Genomic DNA, 27,737 nt, shown 5'->3' on the forward strand with positions numbered 1-27,737 from the left:
CAGTTGTGATTAAGTAAAGCACGAGTTGCTGCAGGCAAGTTTCTTGTAAGTATCCGGCATTTGCGGCTCAACAGCCTGAGTGATAATCCTTGGTACCTTGTATTAATGGAACGATCATTAAAGTCTTTTTATTTGTGAGAAGAGAGAGAGGGAAATATGTCTTTAGCGTTTCTCAGCAGAAAAAAGTCAACGTTTCTCTTTTCCTTGCAGTAGAACTCTGAATCCAAGGTCGAGAAGAAAGATGAGCTTGTTTGTGACAAACTACCAGGGCTGGGATGGTTCTTCAGGAAGAGGGCGATTGACTTTAAGAGAAACTATTGCATTAGTATATGTTGAAAGCAATGAGATGAGAGAATGTCTGTTATAAAGAGTTAAAATGAAGATTTACAACACTTGGGAACCCTGTACCTCCTGTGGAAAGCATCTCTGTATCTATTTCATGACCTCAGACAGAAAACGTGGAGAGCCTATAAAAGAGTTACCTTCTGGGTGGGTGGTCCTCACTTGTTCTCTGGAAGACAGAATCACAGACATGGGACAGGAGAGCCAGGGGAGGCTTGTCACCAGGCTTTGGGCCTCATCACCCACAGTGTACCTTTGGTAATTTAATGAGAAGGCTGCTGGTAAGGTCAGTCCAGCCCACTGTCCTCACTCAGCTACTCTGAGAACCTACAGTGGCGGAGTGTCCTACTTTTCCCTTTGAGACAAGGAGGAACCAGAGACAAAGCTAATGAGAGCCCCGCTACTCGGCCTGGGTCGGCAGCGCGCACTCCACCTGGAAGCTCGATTAACAGGATCGCGAGGCGATCTTGCTGCACGTGTGCCAGTCATGGGGACACATAAAAGCAACAACAGGGAGGCTGTGTAATCTTCATGTCTGAGGGATAAAGTATTTAGGAAAATTTGTGCTTATTATTTGTTTTCTTCAATCAGTAATTAAGGAAAAAGAAAAAGAAAAACAAAAAGATAAAAGGGCTTCAGGCGAAGACTTGTCCTGCTTTTATGCCACTATCTAGCCACCAGCGCCAACTATTCAGTGGAAAGTACTTAGAGATTTGGTTTAGATAATGTCAAGGTGCGTACGCTTCTCAAATTCTTTTGGACCCTTCTAAGTCTTAGATAATATTTCAACTATGTCTTATACCATTAGAGATATCCAGTGCCAAAAAGAAATTCAAAGTGGAGTATATTTTAGAGTAGGGAAGGAGGTCTGTGTAGATTCAACGAGGCTGAACAACGGAATAGGAGATGCAGTAGAACTTTACAAATTCTACTCTCCTGCTCAGTTAGAGTGACCACCTCGTCCTGGTTAGCCTGTGACTTTCCAGGCGTTAGCACTGCAAGTCCTTTACCATGGACAAACCCTTAGTCCCAGGTGAAACAGGATGTTGGTGACCCTGGACTGAATGAAGACTTACATTAATCATTATAACTTTCTGTATTCAGAATTGCAACACTGACTCTGGGATTAATGCTCTCTTTGCCTTCAGAAGGAGGGAAGGAGGTGGCATCAGCGGTCCTTCCAACACGCCCACCAAGCAAGGACCTAGTCCTTCCCCCGAGGCCTCCTAGGAAGGGAACTAGAGATTATTCCCCTGGGGCTGCTCTGTCTGTACCTTCCTTACTATTTTCTCTCAGATTTGAGCTGTATGGCTCTCCAGGGCTGAATCAATACCGCAAAACGTTGAACCCTGCTTTGGGGGGAGTGTCTACTTAGAAGAGGGGCTTTCTCCAATGTTGTGAAGCTCCCTTTAGAACTGAATGCTAAGGATGCCACAGTGGAGCTCAGGGGGTCTAGTGCCTTGGCTAGGTCACTGCCTCAGTCTCCACATTTGCAAAATACCAGATGCTCCCGAGGGCGCCTCCTCACTCTGTTATCACCGTGACACTGTGACAGTCACTGTGCTAGGGTGAGCTATCGAGAACACCTTGGCTATTTTCATGATGCTGTAAAACACAGAACCCCAAATCTAGGATGTTCAGTCAATTTTAGGGAGATGCACCGCAAGATCAACAATTCCATATCACTTAGGCACAGAGATGCCCATTTTTTCTACAATTTTAAAAAAAGTTATCTCCAAAAATTCCTGTCTTTGAAAAAAAGGCCCCAAGAGTCTTCAAAGACATATGAAGAAAAATCTAGCCAAGGAATCCCTGCAAAAACCAAGAGCCCCGACGAAGGTGCTGTCCTATTTTTGGATTTGTTTCAGAAAAAATATAGCGGGAATCACAGAGCAACCACTAAAAATTATACCACAGTTAGAACATAGTTCTAACATTTATAAAAGTTAGAACACTATAATTTGCCACCATTTTAGCTGAGTGACTACCACGTAACTCTGATGTGTATTGCTTTCTCATAGAATTTAGAGTATTTTATATCATATCATTTAGAGTGCTTTAAAGATAATTTATTCATCAAATGCACATTCAGTACATACTAAGTACCAGGTAGTCCATTAGGCTTTCGAGTTTCAAAGGTGATTAAGACAAGTTTTTGTTTGCCAAATGAAAAAACTTATTCAATTATTATTCAATTCTTTGCATGGTGGGGCCCTTGTACAGAAATCTAACTCTTCCTATGACAGTATTTCCAAAGGATGGTCCTATTCAACTAATATCATAGAGATCTGGACCAACGTCATGGCCTTGCAACTTGTTCTAAGGACATACAGGTGTGGAAAGAGCAATATTTGTTTAATCAATTGTCTTACTCATCTTCAAATGTTTATTGGCAGCAAATTTTTTTTAAAGATTAGAAATGGGGTTAAAGAAACCATTTCCTAAGCTCTCTGCAAAAAGAATGTTCCAGCCACGCCTGAGGAGGGAGGGGGCTGACACCAAAGAAATGGGCCTGGCATTCAGGAGGCTTGCAGCTTTATTGAGCACATTAAGAGAGGAAATTATTTAGAGGGTCCCAGCGTACACTCTGTTCTGAGATGGCTGCTCTGATTGAAATCATTATGGGTAATTTCAGCAAAACCAATATTGTAATTATTTGTAAATGCTGGCTTGCAATTCAGCAGCAATCGGCAGGTGGCGCCAAGAAAACCCCTGGGGTTAATTATACCCTCCGAGTTTAGCTTCAGCCATGAGTCAAATTTATTTCCCTAAATATTTTATGTAAAGACTAAAACAGTGGTATTCGTAAAAATAAACCTTGTCAATAACAAATATGAAATAGCAGGCAATTCTGGTATTTTCTAGAAGAATGTAAATTGTGTATGCAAGAAAAAAAAAAGAATGTTCCAGAGAGACCGCATACAGTCAAAAATATTACTGGCAGGTCCTATAAATTCCCCTTAGAAACCGTAATTGAAATGTGTATTTCTGGCCATGTAGATTGCAGGTTCTTCTTTGTAATTATGGTGCTACTGGCCCTAAAATCAGAGTCAGCTTCATATCTTTCTCCTCGTCAGCAGAAGCCCTGGGACCAGAAAACTACTGCTGGATATCTGAATTCCACACAAAAAATTCTAGCAAACCCAGGGCCTTTGAACAGCAACTATGAATTCTGGAAGGAAAACAATATTCTACTTCTCACTCAAAAAGCCCAAGGACCAAGAGTTGTATGTTCTGAATTGGCTGAGGGGCCAATAGGCTGAGACAGGCTGGACCTGGGTTCTGTCTTCACCCACTTTGTTTTCTCTCCCATCAGGACCCACACAGGGTTCGATGCATCTGAGAAGAACCCAATGATGGTCGTAGGGCCTGCATTAGAATCTTTTACTACCAAAAAGGATTGTCTGGCATTAAAAATACTGTTCGTTCTGTTTCTCCTAATGCCTGTTCCCCTTAATGATTATTTCTTATAAGCAATTTGAAACTGTTTTAAAAAGTCCAAAATGTATGATTAAGCTGTTCTGATATGACGCTTGTTTGATGTTTCCAATTCAAGAGCATTTAAAATTACATCAAGAAGTTCGAAGTTTGATTGGTCCTTATGGGATCAGCAAATTACCAAAGGGAATCAGGACTTAGTTTTAGACCACCAACTCTCCTTCCTCAGACCAACCTCTTAGCCCTAATGTCAAACAGACGAATGTGATCTATGCCACATGCACTCCTGGACCCTCAACATCTCCCTGACGCCGCTTTGGCAGCCTACTGGCTATTCTAGACTAAGGTGGTTTTCCAATACTCCCGAAGAGCAGCCCGCAGTGCTTGGACTGACATCCATTCGTCCTGAGCATCGCTCCCCCAAATCAGGCCCCTGGAGTAAAGCGTTCTTTTTCTCCTGAGCGCTTGTGTCTTAATTGTTAAGGATTTGCTGTGCTAGCATGACCTGACTCTTTGCCATCCTAGTCCCTGGCTCTGGGGAGTGCTGGGGTACAGAACGAGCGGGTATGGGCGTGGCCAGGTCCCCCACTTCTACAGAGAAAGGATGCTTGGCTCTCTGCGGCCAGGCTCATGGAGGCATCCAGTCCACAAATCTTCCCAGCACGAGTTTTCTTGGGAATTGTGAATGGGAGTGTGTGCTGGGGGTGGGGGGGGGGCGCGGTGGGAGGGGCTGGGGGGAGGCCTGGCAGCACCGAGGATGAATTAAACAGCAACAAATGAACTCTGACAGACCGAACCACAAAAGTACCAATTCCCTTCTCGTGGGTGTCATGAAAACACCAACAGATTCATTGATCAATTATCTTTGTTTCATCATCCTAAAAAGAAAAGATGGCCACAAAGGTATGGCTCGTGGTATGGGGGCTGATCCAGGCTGAGGAAGTTAAGACAGAAATAACCGCCGTCACCAACAATGAACTTGGCTCCTGCCTCCGAGGTCACAAGGTGGGTGCGTGAACATCTCCAACACTATTTCATGGACGTGAGGTTCGTTATTAAGAAGTACGAGGCTCCTGGGAGGTTTTAGCCCTCACACTGGTAAGCCCTAGGGAAACGGGCACTTTCTGAACCCCGCGGTCCCTGCCCACAGGATCCGGGCTGATATACATCACTGCCTTGGTCCCTTCACGCTAGCTTTCTACCCTGGTAACCACCAGTGCTGGGAATCCTTCGGAATAAAGGCAATTAGAGCAGAACCCCTGGTGAAAAGTCTATGTCGACCTGCCAAAGACCGTGGCAATCCAGACACACAGCTGTAAAAAATAAAGGAGGGGCAGTGGAAGGGAGGGTTAGTGATGTTTTCGATCTAAGAAGGAAGAGTGGGTGTTAAAGAGTTTAGTTCATCAGAATCAGCATTTCCTAGTACAAGTCAGTGTCAGTAGCTAAAGAAAAAAAGATCATTATAAATGGGTGGGGAGGGATCCATGCTCAAACATGCAGCACACGAACAGGGGGGTGCAGGGGGCATCTCATCACATACATGCTGGTGGGAAGGGAGTCCCATTTATGCAGAGTCCTCGGTAGCTGATGGAGGCATGGAGGAAGCGGGACCCACTGTTGTGTGATGTCATGATACCAGAAATAAACTTTGGCATCAGGAGCTCAAATTTACACTTCCAACAAACCCATGCCTGTGCCCTTGGGCCAGGTGTCTGAGCTTCCCTGCCATGGACCCCTCCCTGCAGAGCTCTGTGGGCTCAGAGGCCAAGTGGCCCTGGGCTGTTCTCAATGCCTGTGTTCATCTTCCTTCTTCTGGATGGATACAGAAGGTGCACGGACACCTGCCATACGTTAATCACATCGTAGGCAATTTTGCGGGGGGGCGGGGGGGCGGAGGGTAGTGGACACTGGATTTAATCTATTGTGGGCATACAACCAACCCACTGTTCACTTAAACCCTCTTCATTAGGCTTAGCTCACCTGAAACCCTTACTAATGCCCAGAGGAACCATCCCTAACTAATATTTTTCTTCTCTGTAAATCTTACTTGTTCCAGCCTCTCCACTCCCTTCAAGTTTATTATTAAAGGGCATTTCCTGCTGCTTGTTGCTAATCTGAGTAACCGTCCTCTGCCTGCCCCCTTGCAAATGGCAGGAGAGGGGTGGTTTGATGAGGGGGTGATCACGCTTCGGAATTCCACAGGCTCCCGAGGTGCTATTTTAGTACTGGCCAAATTTTCTACTGACAGCCAAGACCACCGCTCAGGTGTGTTTCTAGGGCAACTGTGGGAAACACCTTCAAACACTTCTAGCCTTGCTTAAAATGTCTGCAAGAGATCTCTCCTCAGAGGTGTGAATGAGCTTCTACCTCGCGCTGCATTCTGAGCCACAGCATTGCACAGAAATGACCCAACTTGGTTTTACAGAAGAAACTAAGGGGTTTCAACCCAATATCTGCTTACACTTCAGCTTTCAGGGGAAAGGTTCAGCCTCTGAGCAGTCATCCCAAGTCTGAAAAGAGCTTGTCTCCCTCAGGGAAATAATGAAACCACATTTTTTTGTGTGTGGGACTTGGAGTTTATACAATCATAGGTTCCCAATGTTCTTTCCTCTGCCCTAAGACTCACAGATTAAGATACTTTTTTAAGCTAGGTCCAAGTTTTTAGCACTATGGAGGTTTCCTGATTTGGGGACATCCCTCCTTTATTTCATACGATGTAAATGTTAAACATCTCCATTTTTGGAAACGAGGACGCCTTCCATCCAAGACCCTGTCCAGGAGTCTGGTTGTAAATGGGACTAAACTGGGGCACGGTGGCCATGCCCAGAGAGCTGAAGTCCTCAGAGGGTGTCAATGCGGAGGGCGAGGGGTGGCACACACAGGGCTCACACACGTGGGGTGCACGGGACACAGGACAGACCAGGGACAGAGCACATGCGAGACAAACGGCCGATGGTTTTGTTCGTGTGGATGTCGCCCAATCAGCTCTCAGAGAAGCGAGGTCGCCGGGGACCCCTCGCATGCACGGGCGCCCTGGGCGGGGGGGTTACTGGTGTTAGTTTCGCTTTTGTGATCAGTTTAGCCCGTGTGTCTCAGGTTGTGACGTGAAGTACAAATTTTCAGTTAGTCACACATGTGACTCCCAGGGTAGGTTTGAATGGATGTTTGATTTTACTGGGGGAAGTGGTGAGCAGAGGCTTCCTTTACTCTTCATGGTAAATAAGAAATGTTTTTAAAAGGTTGTGACAGTCACAATATTAACTAATTATTTTGTCACTCCTGTGCGCTTAATTAGGCGATAATTTTTTTTGCCTTTGCTGCAAGGGTCAATTGTGTGCTTCTGGATTACATGGCTCTCCAGTCATGGTAATTGTCAAGTGACTTTTGCTTTGATTTTTCTTCCCTCCTGCCCGGAGTGGGAGGTGGGTCACTTGAAAAGTGACACCTCGGCCATCACAGCCAAACTGCTCTAATTCCAAATTCTTCAATCTCTCATTTCAGAAAGCCTTCAATCTGCATGAATTTTATGAAACTCTCTCATTGGTTTTAAGCAAACACAACCTTTGGGATTGATACGTTTCTCTCTGTAGCAATGTTATGTTTTTATGGAAATGTGGCATTTTAGAGCAGCTGTGGTTTGTAGAACTACGAAAGTTAAACAACAATGCTATAAAGCTCACTTGCAACATTGCTTTCTGGGAAATCATGTTTATGAGCTATCTGGTGAAAATTCTGCCATGGCTAAAGTGATTTGACTGTAGCCAAATTTCTTGAAGCAAACCATTAAACCGAAGGCTGTCATGGCATCAAATTGTCATGTAAAGGCTACAAAGGATGATGAATTCTGGATTTGCACTGATTGAGAACAAGAGGAAATCTCTCAAATGGCTTTGCTTAGGAAATCCAAGACAGGAAGGAATGAGTGGGCCCTACGTGCCAGGCTGTGGTCCCAGATTTATTTCACTAATCAGAACAAAGAGTTTTACCTTCTGTTCACCAGCGTGGACGACATCATCAGCACCATGCAAGCCACATGACAAAGTCACATGATACGCACGCACATGATTGGTTGAAAGGAAAGTGGAGGAGATCACATGGAAAATACAAAAAAATTAAAAACTGATGTAAACAATGGGCAGGGAGAAAAATCAACAACAAAATCACAGACTAAATAAAAGGAGAAATTAAATTAAATTAGCAGCATATATAGGAAACATTGGAAGGGCAGTAAAACTGCCCGGAGATAGAAGACTAACAAATCATAAAGAGCATTTGGTTAACAACACCAGTAAGCATTAGCTACAGCTGCAACACTGCATATTAATACCACATCAAGGAGGAGCATGGAAACTTGTTTTGAAATGGGGAGGTGTCTCTGTCAGGACCCAGATGCCAAAGTCAATCCAGGAGACTGTTGAAGGAGAAACACAAGGCAAGTTATTCTTCACAGATTCCAGAAATGTCTCGGCATCCTTGGAAAACAAGGGCAATGAAACAGAGCATGGTCAGGAAGGAAGAGTCCCATGATTTTTAAGGCGCAGACCGCGTGCCCTGGAAGAACAAAATATTGCATTACATTAAGAAGTCATTTCATGTTTCCTTTGGCGCAATGAGGAGGCAGGTGTGGGATGAGCGAGGGTTGGAGGATGCAGGTAGAGAAGGTGGCCAGGGATCTCATCTCACTGCCGTATTCGTCTACCCATGTTATCCTAGGGGCCACCATGAGATAACACCAATCAAGACACATATAAAAGAAGAGGCCAGTATTTTGTTCTCTACGTCTGTGAGTCTGCTTCTGTTCTGTTAGATTCACTAGTTTGTTGTATTTTTTAGACTCCACAGATAAGTGACATCATACAGTATTTATCTTTCTCTGTCTGACTTATTTCACTTAGCACAATGGGTACCAGTGGGGAAGAGGTACAAACTATTTGGTTTAAAATAAGCTACAAGGATAGATTATACAACACAGGGAATATAGCCAATATTTTATAATAACTATAAATGAAGTATAACCTTTAAAAGTTGTGAATCACTATATTGTATACCTGTAACTTATATAATATTATACAGCAACTATACTTCAATGAAAAAAACAGTTAAGTAAAGAACCATGAAGTAGTATAATAAAGATTCTAACAAAATAATAATAAAAAAAAGAGGCCAGTGCAGAAAGGGAATAGGTTTCCTTCCGGAGGTTGAGACCATAACTCTGTCAACACTAAGCAGCAGAAACTGAACCCCTGGCTCAATGAGCTAAGAATTTGACCTTAAACACATGTTCGGGCATTTTAGACTTGTGGTGAATGGATAAGACACGAGTTTGATTTTTACAATGAAAAAAACAGCTTTCTTGTTTGGATTTGCCTATGCTCCTTTTTGTCCTATGTTATATTTACATCTGATTTGTTGCTGAGTGATTCTGCTTCAACAAAAGGCCTTTTGGGTTTCCCACCTTAACTTTCACAGGCCAAGGGGCATTTTGGCTATTACCAGTTGGCGTTAAGAGAGAAGGAGGACAAAACAGGAAGGTGAAGATACCTTTCTGCCCAAAGCACATCAATGTTTAAAAATGATTCGAGAGAAATGCTTCAACCACGTGACACAGTCCCTTGCCACCGTGAGCTGATAAGAGTGTTTGTTTCTCACTGTCCGACACTGCACAGCGTCTGGCACATTCCAACCAAGGGTGCCTGCAGGGATTATAGACAACTGAGCAGTTTCTCCTTTGATTTTACTTAGGCTACCTTCATTCATTCATAATTATAAATGAATCAATACACACACACAGAAGCAAAAATAAAAGACATTATTTACATTCAACCCTACTGACTGACTGATGATTGATGGATTTTTGGATGCTTCCAGCTACTCTGCTGTTAGTTTCACTGCAGTTCACACGTGCTCCATTCTGCCTTACAGTTGAGAAATATGTTCATGCTAAATACAGGCTGCTGCCCAATCGTGACTGTCTTTCCTTTATCCCGGTATCCACTGGGACCTACAATTTGGGTCAGTAGTCAAGTGGTTCAAAACAAAGAAGACTCAAACTTTCTTCTCTTTGGATGTCACTGCTAATCATTTTACCTGTGGGAAGAAATGCCTGATGTTTAAAAGTTAAACCTATGTCAGGGGAGAGACACCTAATTCCTCCTGAAGGAAAAATCTGGATCCAAGATTGTTTTCCTTCCAGAGAAGACCAACCTACAGTGAGACACCTTAAATATGACCCAAGCTGTGCAAATGCATTGTGTAGCCTTTTCCCGCTATGCTCTGCACGGCACACACTGCAGTCAAGCTGCAAAGGACTAGAGCATCGCTGTTAGCAGATGAAAGGGTGCTGTTAATTTCATTCCTTTTCCAAATGCAGAGAAACCCATCACCTGAATTAAACCCATGTGAGCACAGCTCATTGTCGCCTGCTCTGCTCTGCTCACAAAATGTAACCTCAAAAGCATCAGGAATTAAAATTCACTGCAGCAGCACACGGAGAGAACACCAAGAAAGCAGACTGTCAGCTATGTTCTGCAGTAGAAAAGAGAACCACTCCGTGCAAAACGCAGAAACTCTTTTCTTCTCTGTTCAATTCTGTATCAGAAACCCTGGCCCAGGGAGTGGAGTGGGAGCTGTACTTTGCATCCTTGCTTTCTGCCTTCTGCTCTGACTACCCTTGATGGGATGCACGTCATTCTTCCTGTGCACTCAGAAGTATTATAAAATCTAAACCTCGCACACAGCTGTGGACACACACACACACGTTCCAGATGACTTGTCAGGGAGTTTAAGGCCTAACGCACAAGCCTACATCATTAGAGCGTTATAAAGACTAGTTTGGAACATGTTACAGATTGTGATGAAGTGTAACGTTTTCTGTGATGGGAAAGATGGTACAGTTTGGCCATCAGGAGGTGAATTCCAGAACTTTCATCTAGACTTTCAGCACACAAACTTGACAGAGCCTGGTTATGCTTTTTGAGGCCATAATTTTTCTAGCACGAGGGAGGCTAGAAGCCCCTCTCCTTCCCCACGTGCTGGGGGCACACACTGCCACACTCTGCAGGAGGCAAAGGAGGGCGCGCTGTCAGGGAGCAGAGGCTCCCTCCTTCCTCATCCTCTCCCTTTCCCCGGGCAGCCAGCTTCTATTCCTTCCCTCCTTGTTCTCAGTCTTTTAGCTATTCTATTTTAGCCTCTCTCTCTCTCTCTCTCTCTCTCTCTCCCCCTCTCCCTCTCTCTCTCTCTGTGTGTGTGTGTGTGTGTGTGTGTGTGTGTGTGTGTGTGTGTGTCAGAGGGGGAGAGACAATGAAAGCTGGGACGAGATGCTCTCGTTTTGTCTCCTCGGCATTTCTCTAATCATTTTCTGGTTTTTTAACTTGGGGGTAAATTTGGAAAAGTCTCCTTGTGCACAGAGTTTTCTTCAAGAATCACCCCAGTTCTTTCGGTGACACTGGGTCTGCTCTCTTGGCCAGGCAGACAGCATGCTTAGGGACCCACACCAGGCAAGGAGCCTCCGTGCACGCACAACTGTTGCTTTCAGCACTCGGGGGGGAACCAGGGACAGCACTGTGACCCAGGAGTCGGCTCTGCCACAAGTGGCAGTCTGGCCCTGGGAAGCTAAGCTCTGTACTCACTAGATGGTTTGGTGGTGGTAAGGGCAGGAAGAGGCCAGGTTGCTATGGAAACATGAAGGATGGAAAGGGCACAGAAAGGTGAAAGAGGGAACGGAGATAAATTAAATTTATAAATACATATCTATGTGCGTGTATATATATTAAGGCATTATTATAAAGAAAAAAGAGATGGTGAAGCAGGTATTCTCTCATTTCCTTCTTCCCTGATTTATCAATATGAATGTAGGTATTTTAAAGAGATTATCAGTGATTTTGCTGACAAATTATTCTCACGCAGCAAGAAGTAACATAACTCTCATTTATTCTTACTATGAATTCCAGCTACTACGTGCTGGGCACTGTGTTTTGTGTTTTTCATACTTAATCTTTAATTATCATAAATACCTATAGAGTAGGTAGAATCTTTCCTTCCTTTGGGAGATAAAAGTGTGAGGTTCGGAGAGGTGGGGGGACTCATTCAAGGTCATGGAGTTACATACAGAAGTAGTGGAGCTGGTATTTGACCTTGGTCCCCAAACCTGAATTCCTGCTGCTACAGTCCACTGCCTGGAAAGCAGTGCGTGGGGTAGGCGGGCTTGTTTCCAAGTCAAGTAGATGCCGCAAAGGGCTCTGAGCCTGGGGCTTGAATCACTCCCGAGGCTCCACGCAAGGTGCAGGGCTTCTGCGGCACCGAGGGGTGAGGGTCCGCCGGGCAGCCCCACCGGCTGCACTGCCTGCTGCTCTGCGCACATGCTGGCGTGACACCCGGGTCTCGCTCAGCAGCTGTCTCACTCTGCTCTTTCCCTCTGGAGTGCTGGGTTCATCACTCCGGACAGTGGGAGGCCCGGAGCTCTCCCTACGCCCTACGCCCGGGGACTCAGGGGAACAAAAGGGCATGGCAGCCGAATGAAATAAGGTGGTAAACGAGTGAGGCTCAGGCAGGGTGACAAAGCCTGAGACCGACCAGGCGACACCACGGCCGGCTTACTGGCACTGCTCCTAGGTGGGCAAACAGCTTGATAAACGCCAGGTTTGTTGTTATTTGCCGGGGGCGGGGATACGATCACTTCTCGTGTTTTATAGAGGAGAAGAAACAAGGCTCCCTGGTAAAGGGTTCAGTAACGTGCCTAAGGGCCTACGGTCGGGCACATCCGCAAGCAGACACTGCTTCTTTTCCCACAAGCATTTATGAGAAATATATGCATTTATGGAGAAAGCAAAAGCTATAGACCTCGCTATCTAATTTCAATGTCTGAATCCAACTATGCCGATTAAAATGAAGGGTGAAAACACAGTGACCCAAACATTTCTTATGACCCTGCAGAACAGACATTTTTCTTGGGAAATCCCTTTGGCTTCTCCAAACAATCAGCCTGCTATGAATCCCGAGGACAGGGCTGGGGCTGCCACAGCCTCAGGGAGCCTGTCTGCGGGATTTTCTGTCCAGAGCCACGCTTCCCACTCGCCTCCTCTTGCAGGGAGAGCTGTCCACCGTGCATCTGAGCGGACCTGTGCCTACTTCTCATCTGCTTCTCTAAAACCCCGTGCTGCTCTCCACCCACAGAGTGGAATTAGCACCTGGTAAGGGAGGTAACATGAGGCAGGCCCACTGTGGCTGGCAGAGAGCAAGCAACCTGCAGAGAGATGGATGAAGAAAATGGTACTCACTATCCGGATGAGACAATGGAACAGGGGTGGAGGAGCTAGCAGGAGCCGCTGAGGAAAGAAAAATGAAGGTGAAAAAAAAGGGGAAAAAAGATCATCGCGGCACACAGATACTGAAGGGAAGAATGGAAGAGGCAACCCGGGCGTGTCAGTAAGAGAAGCTGAAGCGAGTTAGAAGTGTGAAGGAGAACCCCATGCGTGAGAACAGGTGGCCGGCGGCCCAGCAGAGAGCAGGGCCTCTCTGACTTCAAACCCTGAGCCTGTGCGCCTGCCAGGCCCTGCCGTTCAGGTAAGGGACTGGGCCAGGAACAGCTGCAGAGGCCTCCAACCCTGCCTGAAAACAAAGAGCCGGTTCCGCAGGACCAGCTGTCTCCATCGGCTCAGGTGTCAGGAGGGAAGGGAACTTGGACCCCAGCTTAAGGTGAACCAGCAGAAGAGGGGAAAAGCACTTTGGTTTTGCCATTACCTACCTCTTCATGTGTATACATAGGCATATACCTACGTGGGTGGCGTGTATTTATAGCACAACCTGTGTGCCTCACTCTCTGATTTCAGGGTCCCAAGGAAACAGAAACAACTATCCTCCTTAATGTTTGTGACTGGGCGGGGTAGGGATGGTTCGGCATCTGGATGGTACGACAGCCACTGCTGCCCTCCAAACCCTATGAAATGTGATGCTCTGGCTGCTGCCGTGTGCACAGGGGGCAAAGCGAATTAACATCGAGTGTCATTCTTGCCCTCGAGAGAAAGGGAATGTTCGAGGGGCCGGGACTAACGAAGTTAATGCTAACCAACTTTCTGCATGGAGAACCTTTAAAATGGTGCATCTGAGACGTTTTGGACACCGAAGGGATCTTTAGTTTTTCATTGGCAAACATTCAGAAGTTGCTCCATCAGCAATCACAACACATAGTCCCCTTTGAGAGCTGTACGAACATTTGGAAAAACATCACTGCATCTCCAACATTGCGTTGACACTCATGGTTCTGTCTTTCTCGTACCTTCCAGATGAGGGTACCTCATTGAACCATCGAGTACAATGTCACTGGAATCAGAGCAAGACAGGCTACTAACTCATCATGACATGATAGCCTGGTTAATTCTGGTAAAAGCGTATCTCTCTCTCCTTTTTTTCCTTTTTATTTATGTATTTATTGGCTTGAATCGTTCGCGTGATTGTCCATATCATTCTGGCAAAGGGATGGGGTTTTATGTGCTTTAACCACAATATATTACAATGCTTTAACTTCTACTTGCCATGTGCCATCTAGGGGGCAAACTGTGAAAGCAAAAGAGTCTCAAGATGCCTCTGTTAAAAAGTAGAGACTCACTTATAACCTTTATACGCGGAAAGAAATTGCCTGTGTCGCTTCATGGTACGGAAGCAAATGAAGAGGTAACATTCAGGCAATGAGATTCTGAAGGTGTGTGGTTCATTCGTGGAGGAAAGAGTCATAATAAATTGTCACATCATTTCTTTAGGGCTTTAGCAGCTCTGAGAGGGAAGCAGCCCCTCTCAGGGCAAACAGAGGTTGTGAACTTTCCACCTAAGAGTTTCTTGACAGCACGCAGACACCTGGCCTAAAAATACATGAAACAGGGACTTTTTCCCAGGTTGGAATTCCATTTGTCCCATTAGAGCCACAGCTTCCTTTGCCTTCACAGAAACAAAGGGACCTCCCAACAGGTAAGCCCGGCTTTCAAATCGGGCCGCTCCGAAGCAGGTGTCCTTGAGATATTGGCTAGTTTCACCTGCTCATCCCTGTTTTGACATATTCATGCCCCCAAATGTGGAGTAGTCTATTAAGGAACCATGAGAGCAACACTAATATTGAGACATTTCAACAAACTTCAAGTGCTGAGGAATGGCTCTCCCCTACGTCTCCCAACCCGGAGGGGCCGGCAGCATTGACTCTGTCCCGGGTGCCAGCCCCTGCTGACCCTATACTGTCTCCTCCTTGGAGGTGGGGTGTACCCAGCGCCTACCTCCAGTGCTACAGGAGCAGGCTGTGCACCTGCACCCCGACATCACAGCAGGGGAATGCACTGTCCGTGGCCAAGATAAGCCAGCTTCAGAAACCAACACCCCTGGTTCCTGGGCTCGGTGTAAGCCCACAGCTAAACTGATGGCCGATTTTGTTCAAGTTCAGACAGCCTTTGTGTCTTTCAAGGAATGGGAGTGAGAACTCAGAGAAGGTCCTTCCTAAAACTTATCCTCATTTTCTAGCAGCAATAACTGGGGTTTGTTCTGGCAGTGGCAAACGTTGGCATCTTCCTTCCAAGGTAACCTTTTCTCAGGATGGCTCTAGGCATGACAGGATACCCCTTGGGCAAACATCCTCACTTCAGCAACTCTAGGAAGGCTATGAGGGTGCAAGGGAAGTCCATAAGAACCAACTCTAGTGAGAGCATAATATTCTCTTACTCCGCTCAAGCCATTGCAAAAGGCACATTCAACTCTAAAACTGTGCCACATTCTCTTTATCTAAAAGAAGTTTGCTTTTTAATTCTTTAAGCCATACCTTTATTAGGTGATTGAGAAAACTGACCTTTCATGACACTAGCAATGCCTGCTGCTGTATCACTCACGATTGACTTGGAATAGAGAACTGACCCCACCACTTTCCAAAGGACTTCTTGGAATCTTGGTTAATTATCCATCTTCATATTGGCAGACAACAAACAATAAAATCTAGAGGCCTCCTTTTCTAAAAAAAATTAAATGTTGGCTTTTAAAACAAAAAAAAAATTCTCACCCTAACAAAGGCTGGGCTGGCAGTGAATGAAAACTGCTTATGACCTTTGAATTTCAAGACCCAGTTCCTCCGATTCAGTACTCAAAACCCCGTTACTGGTTAGACACTCAGAAGGAGGCCTGACCCTAGCCTTCCTCTCTGTCATATAACTAAGCCGGCCTTCGTTCACTGCTAAATCTAGAGGAGAGGACACCCGAAGACCAGGTAAAGATCCAGGAGGAAGGTGCCCTCGTGCCTTCTGAATGCAATCAGGGCAGAGCTGAGTTGCCAGCCCTAGCCGTCAGCTCCACCCAACACACGATTCCAAATCCTTCCAGAACCGGTCCATTCAGGAACCAACTCTGCTGAGAGAGTAGATTTAGCACTTGCTCGAAATCTCAGAACGCCTACACTGAGCTACTTAGTTTCTGCTGTTGCTGCAGTATTTCTGAATAAATTTCCAAAAGATAAGCTTCCCTGAGTGCCTTTCAGGAGCCAGGAGCTTTTTATGAAAAGAGCGTGCAGCTTAAGAGTTCCCTCCACCATTCTGAGCTCAACCTGGGAAGAAGCTGAGCCTCAGTGGACGCAAAGTCTGGGGGGCATCTATGCAGGCTGAGACCAGACCACAGTTCTGTTCCCGGAGCAGCAGGTGTGCTTCCTGTTACCCCTGCTCCCAGATCCACTATTTATAGCTTACACGATTAGGGTGTCCTTCCTGGGGAGAATCACCCTCTTTCTGCATTCTTGGCAGTAGAGCTACTAAGTAGCTGGTCGGTTTTCCCAAACATGGAAATCCACGTTGCAAGTAACCTACTGCTAGAGAACAGAGTTGACCAGAACTGGGGGTTTAACTCCCCTGCAGGATGCATGTACCCGTGATTTGAACCCAAGTTCATGCTGCACTTTACAACCGCAGCTGCTGCTGCACAAGGTTCCCCTACCCATTCTCCCTAGAACCTTCCAGCTACCATCCTGCCAGACAGAAAAGGGAGAGGCAGTGAGTTCAGTTCTTTCACCTCCTAAAAGCAAATGTGAACATCCTTCCGGGTTCTTGTGCCCATGAAGGGATTTTGAACAGAGGCCTGGCGAGGCTGTGGTCACTTTTCTGGCAACCCGGCTAAAGGTGAGACGGGGCTATAGCCTGTTATTCAGAGACACTCTGCACACCTCCGCCACGCTTGGCTCAGCAAAATGTTGCCACAGGGTAATCGTCACACACAGAAATTAATAAATAAACACAATTTCAAAAGACACAAAAATTGCATGCTCTAAAACAGGACGAGTGTTAGCCTCTTGGAGTAACCTACGGACATTAACAAGAGCACAACTAGACTAAGGTCAGTGTGGTTAGGGCCCGGACGATATCATCTACTTCAGCCTCTAGGGGACAAAAGGGACCAGAACTAAATTAAAAACTAGAACTAGCAGATGTTAACACTATAGAAACAGGTAATGAGGTATGAAGAGGCACTTACGTGGAAGAGGGCTATCTGCATATCCCATGGATGGAACACAGACGAAAAGAAAAGACAAGAGACAGACCCAAGAAAAAAAAATAAGATGTAAAAGAAATGAATAGGATCCGCAGAACACACGGAGCTGGAAACTCAAATTATCAAATTACTTCAAATCCAGAAAGAAGCAATTCCTGTACGAGGAAGATGAGACAGGTTTTCTACTTCTGGGAAGAGGTAAGGGGATCACTTCCCAGGCCCCCGGCTTCAGAGAGAAGAAAGCAAAGGATTCCCCCGCGTGCTTTTTAATCCCAGGAGTCAGAGAGGGCCCAGGGAGCTCTGTGACCACTGGGGGAGTCTGTGCTACAGCACCTTCTTCACCCGGATGGACTCACCATTCTCCCAGGGCAGGAACTCCAGTCTGTGGAGGGATAGGACTAGACCAGGGCTCACCCAGAGCCTGGCTATGTGCGGGAAGGGAGGGAAAAGTACGGCATGCCTGGTTTAAGGAAACAGGGAGTGATGGAGACAGAGCTGCAACCCTGAATGGGATCAGGAAGAAGCGACTCCTGAAAGAGGCCTTGACCAGGGAGACCCCGACTGTGCTCTGGGTGTGGGGAGGGAGGAGAGGCAGGAACGTCAGAGGCCATGTTTTTCCCATTGGCCTTGTTGGGGTTTTGCTGCTGCTCATACACTCTACAGCAGGCTCCGTTTTCCTATAACTGAGTATCTCTGCTGCATCAAAAATCCCACAACTAATTATGTCAACTGTCACTGACTTTACTGTCTTCCTTCAGGTCACCGGGTGCTTAGGGCCCTGGTGACAAAAAGCAAATCTACCCAAATCCCTCCCTACCACGCAGCCGTGATCCTTCCTATTGTCTTTAAGAACACGTGTTAGTGGTTTTCCTCCCTGGCTGTTATTCTACCAAGCTGGACCAGCTGCTATGATGGTGTCACCAAGCCCTTCAAGAAAGTGAGGACAGGGGCTTCCCTGGTGGCGCAGTGGTTGAGAGTCCACCTGCCGATGCAGGGGACGCGGGTTCATGCCCCGGTCCGGGAGGATCCCACATGCCGCGGAGCGGCTGGGCCCATGAGCCATGGCCTCTGAGCCTGCGCGTCTGGAGCCTGTGCTCCACAACGGGAGAGGCCACAGCAGTGAGATGCCCGCGTACCGCAAAAAAAAAAAAAAAAGAGAAAGTGAGGACAAAGGGACTGGGTATCAGCCATCACCGAGGGCGAGAGAACTAGGAGATGGGACCACCGTGAGCAGAGGGGTCTGAAAGACAAAAAGCTGTCATCTGAACAGTGGATGGGCCCGCTCATGGCCCCCCCTGCCCCCCAGGGGAAGAGGCTGGACAGCTGGCTTTACTTACGGACTGGCTGCGTCTTGAACTCGGAGGCTGCGCTGATCTCGCCCAGACCCTTGCCATTGAGGGCCGCCAGCCGGACCGCATACATTGTCTCGGGCTTTAGGCCCACGATGGTGACGATGCCCTCCACGCTGGCTGTCATGAAAATATGGAAAGGGTCACAAAGGAGGAAAAGGCTGTTGGCGAAGTGGTGTAGCTGCTATGGAAAACAGCAGGGCAGGTCTCCCCAAAATGGAACATAGCATTATCATTTGATCCAGCAATTCCACTTGTGGATATATGTGCAAAAGAACTGAAAGCAGGGACTGGAATAGGTATTTGTACACTCACGTTCACAGCAGCATTGTTCACAACAGCCAAAATGTGGAAACAACCCAAGTGTCTGCTGACAGATGAATGGATAAACAGAATGTGGTCGATACATACCATGGAATATTATCTAGCTTTAAAAAGGAATGACGTTCTGACACACACTACATGGATGGACCTTGAGGACATTATGCTAAGTGAAATAAGCCAGACATAAAAGGACACATGTTGTATTATTCCACTTATATGAAGTACCTAGAAGGGTCAACTATACAGAGACTATTACTAGTCAACTATATAGAAAGTAGAATGGTGGTTGCCAGGGGCTGGGGGAAGGAGGGAATGGGGAGTTATTGTTTAATGGGTATTGAGCTTAGGATGGTGAAAAAGTTCTGGAGATGGACAGTGGCGATGGTTGCACAACAACGTCAATGTATTTAATGGCACCGAACTGTACACTTAAAAATGGTTAAAATAATACATTTTATGTTAAATATATTTTACCACAATAAAAAAGTTAACTAGAAAAAAAAAAAGCCACAGATTTGATACGAGGTTTCGGGGGGGAGTCAGGGAGGTCAAGGATCATTTTCTTCTAGCTCTAATCCTGATTACCCAGAAAGTCCTCCAAGCCCTCCCCAAAGCTGAAGGAGTGATAGGAGCTTCCTGGCAGGACGAATGCTCAGTAAACCTGGGTTAGAAGATGTCTCTGAATTGCTATGACACCGTGTCCTAACCCATTCCCAATTCTACCCTTATTTCCAGGATTAAAAATGTCTACAGAAACAAAACCTACTTCACTGAGTTATTCCAATTAAACCCCAAAGGGAGAGTCAGACATAAATATATTCAGTCCTCAGGGAAACATGATCCGAGCTCAGAGACTTCAAACTGCAGTCACCCAAGGGTTATTTTTCAAATCTGTGGTTTGGAAATATATCATAGGATTGACGTAAGAGCAGACCTGTCTTGTTGGCTCTGATCGTTTGGTTAATTACAGGGCAGACCCTGAATAGACCCGAGCAGGACTGGATGGGTGACAGCAGAGAACCTGAAGCACATGGAACTCAAATATGCAGAGCAGGGGTGGACTGGACTCCTCTGGCTGTGCTCAGCACTTGAGCAGGGCTTCCGCTTGGCATGTGGCTAAGCTGGCCTCATCTGTCCTGGCAGGGTCACGAGAACCAGGTTCTGAAGTACCAGGGGGCAGAAGACCAATAACTCCACATAAGATGTGACCACACCCTAAGCCTGGGGGGCCGGTGATGGCGTTGCAGCATAGGAACATCAACAGGACGGCAGGTGTTGGCATCTGGCCTCTCTCAGTATTGGGGAGCGGTGTGCACCCCACCCAAATGGGCAGTCAGGGTGCCAGCATCTGGTGAACGCAAGGGGTGAGCGTGAGCCCAGAGCCATCATTCTAAAGTAAACCGGCACTCTCCAACTTACCTTCTTTGGCATCATACCACTTGGAGTGCCACACCTCCTCGTCTATTGCTCTCCACTCAGCCTTGTATCTGAGGATGGGCACCCCGCCCGTGGCCTCTGGCTCATCAAACTGCACCTGTGCTGTGCTGGAATATGGCTCTACCTGGTCGATGGACGGTGATGATGGGGTGTCTGTGGAAAGGACACGTGTGGAGACTCAGGTGAGCCTGATTTGGCCCAGGACGTAACTCCCAATCACGAAACACATCTCTCTCATTTCTTTCAACTCTTGGGAATCTTGTCGTCTATATCCTGTCTCCCCCTGGTCCACCTCACCATGCAATTCTTTCCCAACGTGTCCCATGTCCAGATCCTCAAAGCCCGCAGAGCTCCCAGCCTCCTGACTCTCACCCCCTCTTCTTCCCATGCTCCTGTCATCACAGAAGGTCATGAAAAGGGCCGGCAAGGGTGAGGGTGTGCAGCCATAAGGGGTGCTCACCTGCTTGGACAAGGATGAATTCCAAAGACTCCTGTCCGATGCGGTTCACTGCGGTACAGTTATAGTTTCCAAAATCATTTTCAGAGTCCGGGGTCACCTTTAGAAAGAAGGAGCTCTTGAGTTACGAGTGTCCCACGGATGGGCCCCCACCTCAGATCCTTATTTATTGAACTAAAATTAGTAGAGAATAGAATCAGTAAAGCTGCAGCCAAGCCTGAACCCAGAGAGAACAGAAGAGGGGATCATGGGAGAGGCACACTCTGCCTCCCAGGCCCCCGTCTAGCTCCGGGGAGAAAACGAGGGCTGAGGCTCACTTTCTTCCTCAGCCAGTGGCTCCCCCGCTCAGGACGTGCTAGAGAAGCAAGTGAGAAGATTTTAGCTGTGTCCAGCAGCCTGCCCATCCTCAAACGGCGCCTCCTCCACCCTGCCCACCGCCCCCACGTCTCACCTCCAGGTAGCTGGCGGACGGGGTGTTGTAGATCTTGATATTGCTGTAGTTGGAGCTTGGCAGCAGCTGGCCGTCTCGGAACCACGAGATTGTGGCACCGGGGTAGGCAAACACCTCGCAGGTGATGTTCACCTGGTTGCCCTCCCAAGTGTACACAGCCACAGGGCCCTGAAGCTTGGGGGCATCTGCAAAGAAGGACGACAGCTCTCAGGAAGACTGCCACGATCGTGACCCCTCCCCCCACTCCATCTCCTGGCACCAGGAAGCTGGTCACGCCTTGAGGCCGAGCTGGTGCCGGGGGACAGCAGAGATCGGGGTCCCCTCCCATGAGCTGCACAGGGAGACACGCAGACTGGTAAGAAGCCGGGGGATGGAGTGAAGGGGTGCCTTGGGGACACAGCTCTGAAATGGCCAGGGGCCAACCACCACGGGCCGGGTCCCGGCAGCTGCACGGCCCTCCCTGCCCCCTGTCTTCCCACCGTTTTCCTCACATTGCACTTCGAGGTACACGGACTGGGAGTCCTGGCCGATGGTGTTGCTGGCGGTGCAGATATACTCCCCAGCGTCTGTGTACTGGATGCTCTTCAGGGTCAGGGACGACACGCGGGCATGGCTGCGCACCACCATGTGCCCGTCCAGGGTCTGCCAGGAGGGGAGGGACAGCGTCAGGCCCGGGGCTGGGCGGGGCCAGGAGACCGGGCCATCACTGTCTGCGACCAGCCTCACAGCCCTCTGCTCTCTGGGCCAATGTCTGAGTCTCGCTTTAGGTACCGACTCGCGAGGAGGCTCCGGAGAGCACTATGGGAACTTGGGTGCATCCCAGACAGAAAACGGGACTCAGTTTACCCAAGCAGCCTAGCCTATGTGCCAAGATTGGCTTGAGAAGGACAACCCAGGCCCCCAAGACGATTTGGTTGGCACATCTAAAACGGAAGCCAAAGTCTGGCCAGCAGGCGTTGCAGCTGCAACAGTCCTGCCTCGTGAGATTCGGGGAAACCTGCACTCCCGTCCTTTCCTTCTAGCCCCCCGCCCACCTGCCTGTTCCTTGGTGCATGCACACATGATGGGAAATCTGAATAAAAGAAATTATACAAGAAATCCATACTTCTGCAGATGCCTTACTTTCCTGGATGCTTAAAAGTAAAATAATTTCATCGAACAAAGTCCAACAATCTGGAGCTCAGGAGCTGTTGAGCTGGAAGTGAGGGGAACAGGGTTCCCTCTCCCGGAACAGTGACACAGGGAATCCCAGGCAGATTTGGGATCCTGGACACTATAGTCACCATAGTCTAGCCCTTGACACTAGAATTGTCTTCCTGCGTCTCTGGAATTACAAGAGTCGGTCAAACAGGGAATAAGCATATGAGCCCTGGGCAATGGGCACTGAAATATTTCCAAGGGGTTTCCCCCCTTGACACTCTTAAGTAAACTGGTGGCTGGCCTAGGAAGAGTCTAGGTGTGCGGTCTGAGTTCAGACCCTCAAGAAAGCTGGCAATCTGAAGAAGGAGTCTAGCTCCTCGTAGGCTGGGCCATACTCTTTAAGTCCAGTGAGCGATATTCCATAGAGATAGACAGGTGGGTGCTCTGCATATCGCCCGTCATCCCATGAGGCTGGGTCTTGAAAGAACTAAAGAACACCTGCCTTCAGGTTCTTTTTAGCTGCTGGTTTGGAAGCCCAAAACCCAGCATTGAAATATCGTATGGCAGCCAGTTTGGGGAGCTCAAAAGCAAGACACCATTGGCCTTGACAGAAGCCTCAGATCTACCACAAAAAGTCCCATCACTGGTAGAGCTAATCTGTTTCAGTCATTTAAGTCCCATCACATTCATATCCAGAAGCCGGAACACAGCTGCCAGCAAAGAGGCAGAAGAGCCGAGCAAAACCATCACTACCTACTGCAGCGAGGGCCACCCCTCTCTGCAGGAATGCCCAGATGCCTTGGCTCTCGGCCTCCACGAGGCCTGGGAAGCTGGGAAGCTGATGGGCTGAGAAGCTGCACCCCAGGGGATGAACGGGAGCTGACACAGGCAGCCGTGGAGCACTTGTCTCCGAAGTCTACAGTCATGTGCCAAACAAAATCTTGAAGCATCCCCTAAACTCGTGGCCTCAGGAGTGTGAGGTCAACGCTGCAAGTATCTCTGAGGGCTGCCCTGGCCTGCTTGTCATTCCTATACTCCCAAGACAGCAGAATGAAGGCAGAGGGGATTCATGGTTCACCCCGGCCTTTCTGCTTATCTCAGCGAGATCACAGCTTCAGCCAACAGTGATGCCAGCCAGCGACTGAACTGTAATTTTTTGTCACACACCCAGGATTTGTCCTGCGGCTGCCACCACAAACACGGAAAACTGATCAGAATATTTCAAAAGTCAAGAGAACATTTCCATAAGGAAGGATACAACAGCAAAAGATGCAAAGAAAGTCCTGTAGGTAAGAGAAGGACATTAACAAGTAACCACAAAGGGGGGCATGAGCAGTTTATACTCAGAATAATCTAGAAAATGGTCAAAGAGCTCAGGCAATGGTTGCACTGACAGCCTTACTTCCCCCCCCCCCCCTCTGGTCTCCTTGTCTAAATTTCTCTCTGGAAAATTTTCTCATTTAATGATGTCAGCAGAGCAGTAGGCAGGCTTCCATAGAGAATTTTATTTTGCGGTGGCTCAAAACAGGATTGATGATGGAATTATTTGCCAGACGCCCAGTTCTCCCTCCGAGGGGATGCAGACAGACTCCAGTGTGATTGGACTATCTCCCTCTGAAATGATTTACTCTGGCACCAGAACAAAGTCAGGGAGTGCCACCTCCAAGCCACCCAGACCACACGTCATGCTGATGGTCCAGACTTGAGGAGGAAGCAGATAAACTCTGGGCACGAATGAAAAGATCACTGTGGCAAGAAGGCCCGGTTTTGCAAAAACGTACGAAGGGCGATTATAATTGCTCTTCTCATCAAAACATTTTTGTCTCTCTTCTTGCAGGGAAGAGTCCTAAGGCTTTCCAGAACTTACAGAATGAAATCAGCCATGACCCAAGCCTTCTTCTGAGCTCATCTGGACTCACGGTCTTCATCCCTGACTGAGACAAATAGGAGGGAACGGAACTTCTGAGCCCCAGGGGGCAGAACTCACTTGAAAGTCAATTACGTCCAGAGCGAGATAACTTAAGATAAGGACACGTCTGCAAAATGGAGTGAGGTGTCTGTTTTCCTGGGAGTAAACCAATTACTTCCACTAATAATAACAATTCTCTCAACATCTCCTTAATGCTCCCTGATAAATCTCAGCTCCTCTTCTAGCCCCGTCTAAATCTGCGTGACGGGGAAGATGCACAAGGCCAAGCAGAACGAGAGGGGTAGTGGCTCAGGAGTGGCTGAGAGTTAACCCTTCTTTTCTCCCTTCCCCAATCCCAACGAGAGCATGACTTTTGGGCAATAAAAACACCCAGTCTGTGACAGCACTCCGGGGGAGTGTTTACAGGAGGCAAGTGTTTTAGCGAGGGTATGCACCTAACTACAGTCCCTACGACGTGGAGGAAGGAACGATACAAAGAGAGCTTATAATGAATTAGATCTGACGACGGCAGGGTGCAGAAACTAGCAACAGTGCCTGGGGACAGGCAGTCAACTTTTAAATATTAAACGGCATTAAATATTTATAGCTATGACGGGAACACGTGAGTTATGTGTTCTGAATAATTATCATTTCCGAAAGACCGGAGGATGGGTTTACCCAATTAAAATACAGTCTACAGGATTGCCATATTCAGCATTTATAGTATTATACAATATCAAAGTTCCATCTGGAGAAAAGGCTACTTTTTAAAAAAAAGTATTTATAGATGAGATTCCTGAACTTCATCTAAAACATACTGTTTTTTATTTCACTATCTGTCACTTAATCACACAAATCTGGTCAAGAATGATAGGATGATCATCAGTAGGGTCTTGGGGATGTAGCGATTCCAGTCTAAAGGTTTATATTTAGCTTCAGTTTTCAAACTAAGTCCCACATTACCCAAACTGGAGCAAGCAGTCAGAGAAATTTCAAAGGCTAAATATGCTACTGACTTAAAAAAAAAAAAAAAAAGAACCATTTGTGACAAATCATTCTAATCTCATAAACTTAATGCTCTATAACAGTAACATAGATATGTTTAGCAATTTGGGAAAACCAATGAGAGATGTCATTTGCATTGCTCCGAGATGAGATGTGATGTGGTAATTTACCAAAAGACCAGTCAGGATAAGATAAGTGAGCAACAAGATGAGTTGAGCTGGAAAGGTAAGGGCTTGAGTGGGTTTTTAGATCATTAACTCTGTGACTTTATGATCCAAAGCCACATCAACCAGGTAAGAGTCAAAAAACTTGTATCATTTCAAAATGCCTGGCCTGGGAGTTGGGGCCATTTATTTCTCTAAGTATAATTACCTGGATGTGATTTTATCAGCACCAGCAAGAGGATAAGATCCAGTTTTAGGAAATAATAAGGATTTGTTCATCCACTCCCAACACAGCTTGTTTGCTCATCCTAAAGTGACACTATTGCTAAGTAATGTCTACCACTATTGACCTATTCGTTAATCTGACTAAATTACTGATTAGTTTTAGCATGTCTGGTTATTAAACTGCAATGGTGAGTTGAACTGTAATGCTTTCAAAACTACAGACTGGCTAGTGGTCAGGTAAGCTATACCTCTTGCTTCTCTGGTCGAGTCCACGAAGCCTGTAGAGAACAAGATATAAAACACAACAAGAAAGCAGTAAAATTTTACAACATGTTGCTTTAGAGAACTGATGTATCACACTGCATTCCGTGCACATGCAGCTTCTTTTAATTCAGAACTTTTTCCAAGGCCCACTTTCAACGGTGTGTTTACTACCCGATTTAATTTAGGATTTAGCTTATGTTCCACTTTCTTCCCCCACTTATGCACATTAAGATGTAGAATTCAAAGGTAAAGGCTTTCCTAATCTTTGGAAGACGTACATATGGATACCAGCAGATATATTAGACTGCTCCTGTTCCAAAACATCTTGAACATTCCTCGTAATATTAGGTGATAGTACTAGTTCTAACCACACAATCTAGAGATACTTCTAGAGTAGGTTTCCTCCTTTGGATTTTATTGGACAGCTTATCACCAATATACTATTTTGTGCTCATGCATTTTGTAACTCTTTGCATGCATTCTATTAAAAATCAAATTTTTATTTTAAAAAAAGGAACAAAGAAAGGAGCAGAAGGGTACATTAGGAATGAGCAGTATGCCCTTAAGACAGGAAGCTTTGAGGATACTGAACTCTGAGTGCTATGGTATGTTCCAGTTGGTTCTTAAAGGCAGAGGGACGCCCAGATGACATGCAGGATTAAGCGTTCACCGTCTTCATCAAAGATGGCATTCACAAAGGGGATTTAGGTATTTTCCTACCCACATCAAGATTTTTATTTATCCAGCACTGGGGAATCTACTATGCTTACAGTTTTTCTGATTTCACACTGGGAGTCAAAACTATCATACATGCATTATTCTTTTTATTAGATGGCATGACTGCCTGATTGTCCCTCACGTTCAGATGGAAGAAGGATAGAAACGACGCCAGAGACACAGTAATGCAATCCCGGGAATGCAAACGAGTTAGCAAACATTCAGTAAGAGTCCACTAAATGCAAGGCGCTTTTGTGAGACATGAGGATGGAGGTGTTGAATTATGTCACATGATGTTGGCATGAAGAAGAAAGTGAGAACAGAGGAACACGCATAGACCAAAGTAACAGCGGGCCAACATGTCAAATGTGGTTGCCGTTTCCACATCACTTAAAAGCTTGTCCGTCACATGCCAGGGCTACATGAATCAAGACAACTTTCAGGGGCCCTATCATATGGAGTTGTTTGTTTTTCAGATACAATTCTTCCTGTGTCTCTCCTAACTTACTGTGGTTTTGTGGCTTTTAGAATAAGTAGGTGCTAGTAACACAATGCTTATAGTAGCCTGACCTGTGTGCCTGGTAGGATAATAGGATATATCTCGACCCTGATCATTTGATGAAGGCATGTAGCCCACTTTAAGACAACCTGATATGCAAATATACATACTTAAAACCTAAACTAGTATATGATTAGCAGTGCTCCCAAAACTTTTAGTTCCAGTTTCTTTTAATATTTGCATGTTTTATGATCTTACACACAAGTCTGTACGAGTATGTATACAAATTAAAGTGAAGTGAAGTGATAGACACTTATCCTAAGTATTCCCTGTTATATTTCTGCCCACATCCTGGAAAAACTAGACTCCAAACTGCTCAATGCAGGCACCTTTCCCAACGTTTAAGAGTGAGCACCTGTTTTACACTGAATGAGGAATTCTCTCTGGTGAAAAGAAACTTCGGTTTCTAGGGAATTCAGAATTTCAAAAGGTTTCTCTGTTTTGTAGGATACTCTG

The 27,737-nt window shown here is 46.5% G+C and overlaps 1 protein-coding gene across 12 annotated transcripts in view; it reads right to left on the reverse strand.

Annotated features, from left to right (window-relative positions):
• NCAM1 (neural cell adhesion molecule 1) overlaps positions 1-27,737 on the reverse strand; it is a 317,743-nt gene that overhangs the window by 19,110 nt on the left and 270,896 nt on the right. For 5 of the 12 annotated variants that reach the window (XM_060017945.1, XM_060017940.1, XM_060017943.1 and 2 more), the window contains exons 9-15: positions 25,990-26,019; positions 21,790-21,940; positions 21,299-21,483; positions 20,851-20,947; positions 20,373-20,543; positions 18,618-18,749; positions 17,263-17,277 (exon numbers count right to left, since the gene is read on the reverse strand). In XM_060017945.1, coding sequence (XP_059873928.1) covers positions 17,263-17,277; positions 18,618-18,749; positions 20,373-20,543; positions 20,851-20,947; positions 21,299-21,483; positions 21,790-21,940; positions 25,990-26,019 — 781 coding nt within the window. The remainder of the gene's footprint in view (positions 1-17,262; positions 17,278-18,617; positions 18,750-20,372; positions 20,544-20,850; positions 20,948-21,298; positions 21,484-21,789; positions 21,941-25,989; positions 26,020-27,737) is intronic. The other 7 variants (XM_060017947.1, XM_060017942.1, XM_060017946.1 and 4 more) reach the window with 2 other exon arrangements.

The sequence above is a fragment of the Delphinus delphis genome, chromosome 8 (genome assembly GCF_949987515.2).
Source record: "Delphinus delphis chromosome 8, mDelDel1.2, whole genome shotgun sequence".
In the NCBI taxonomy this organism is placed as follows: Eukaryota; Metazoa; Chordata; class Mammalia; order Artiodactyla; family Delphinidae; genus Delphinus; species Delphinus delphis.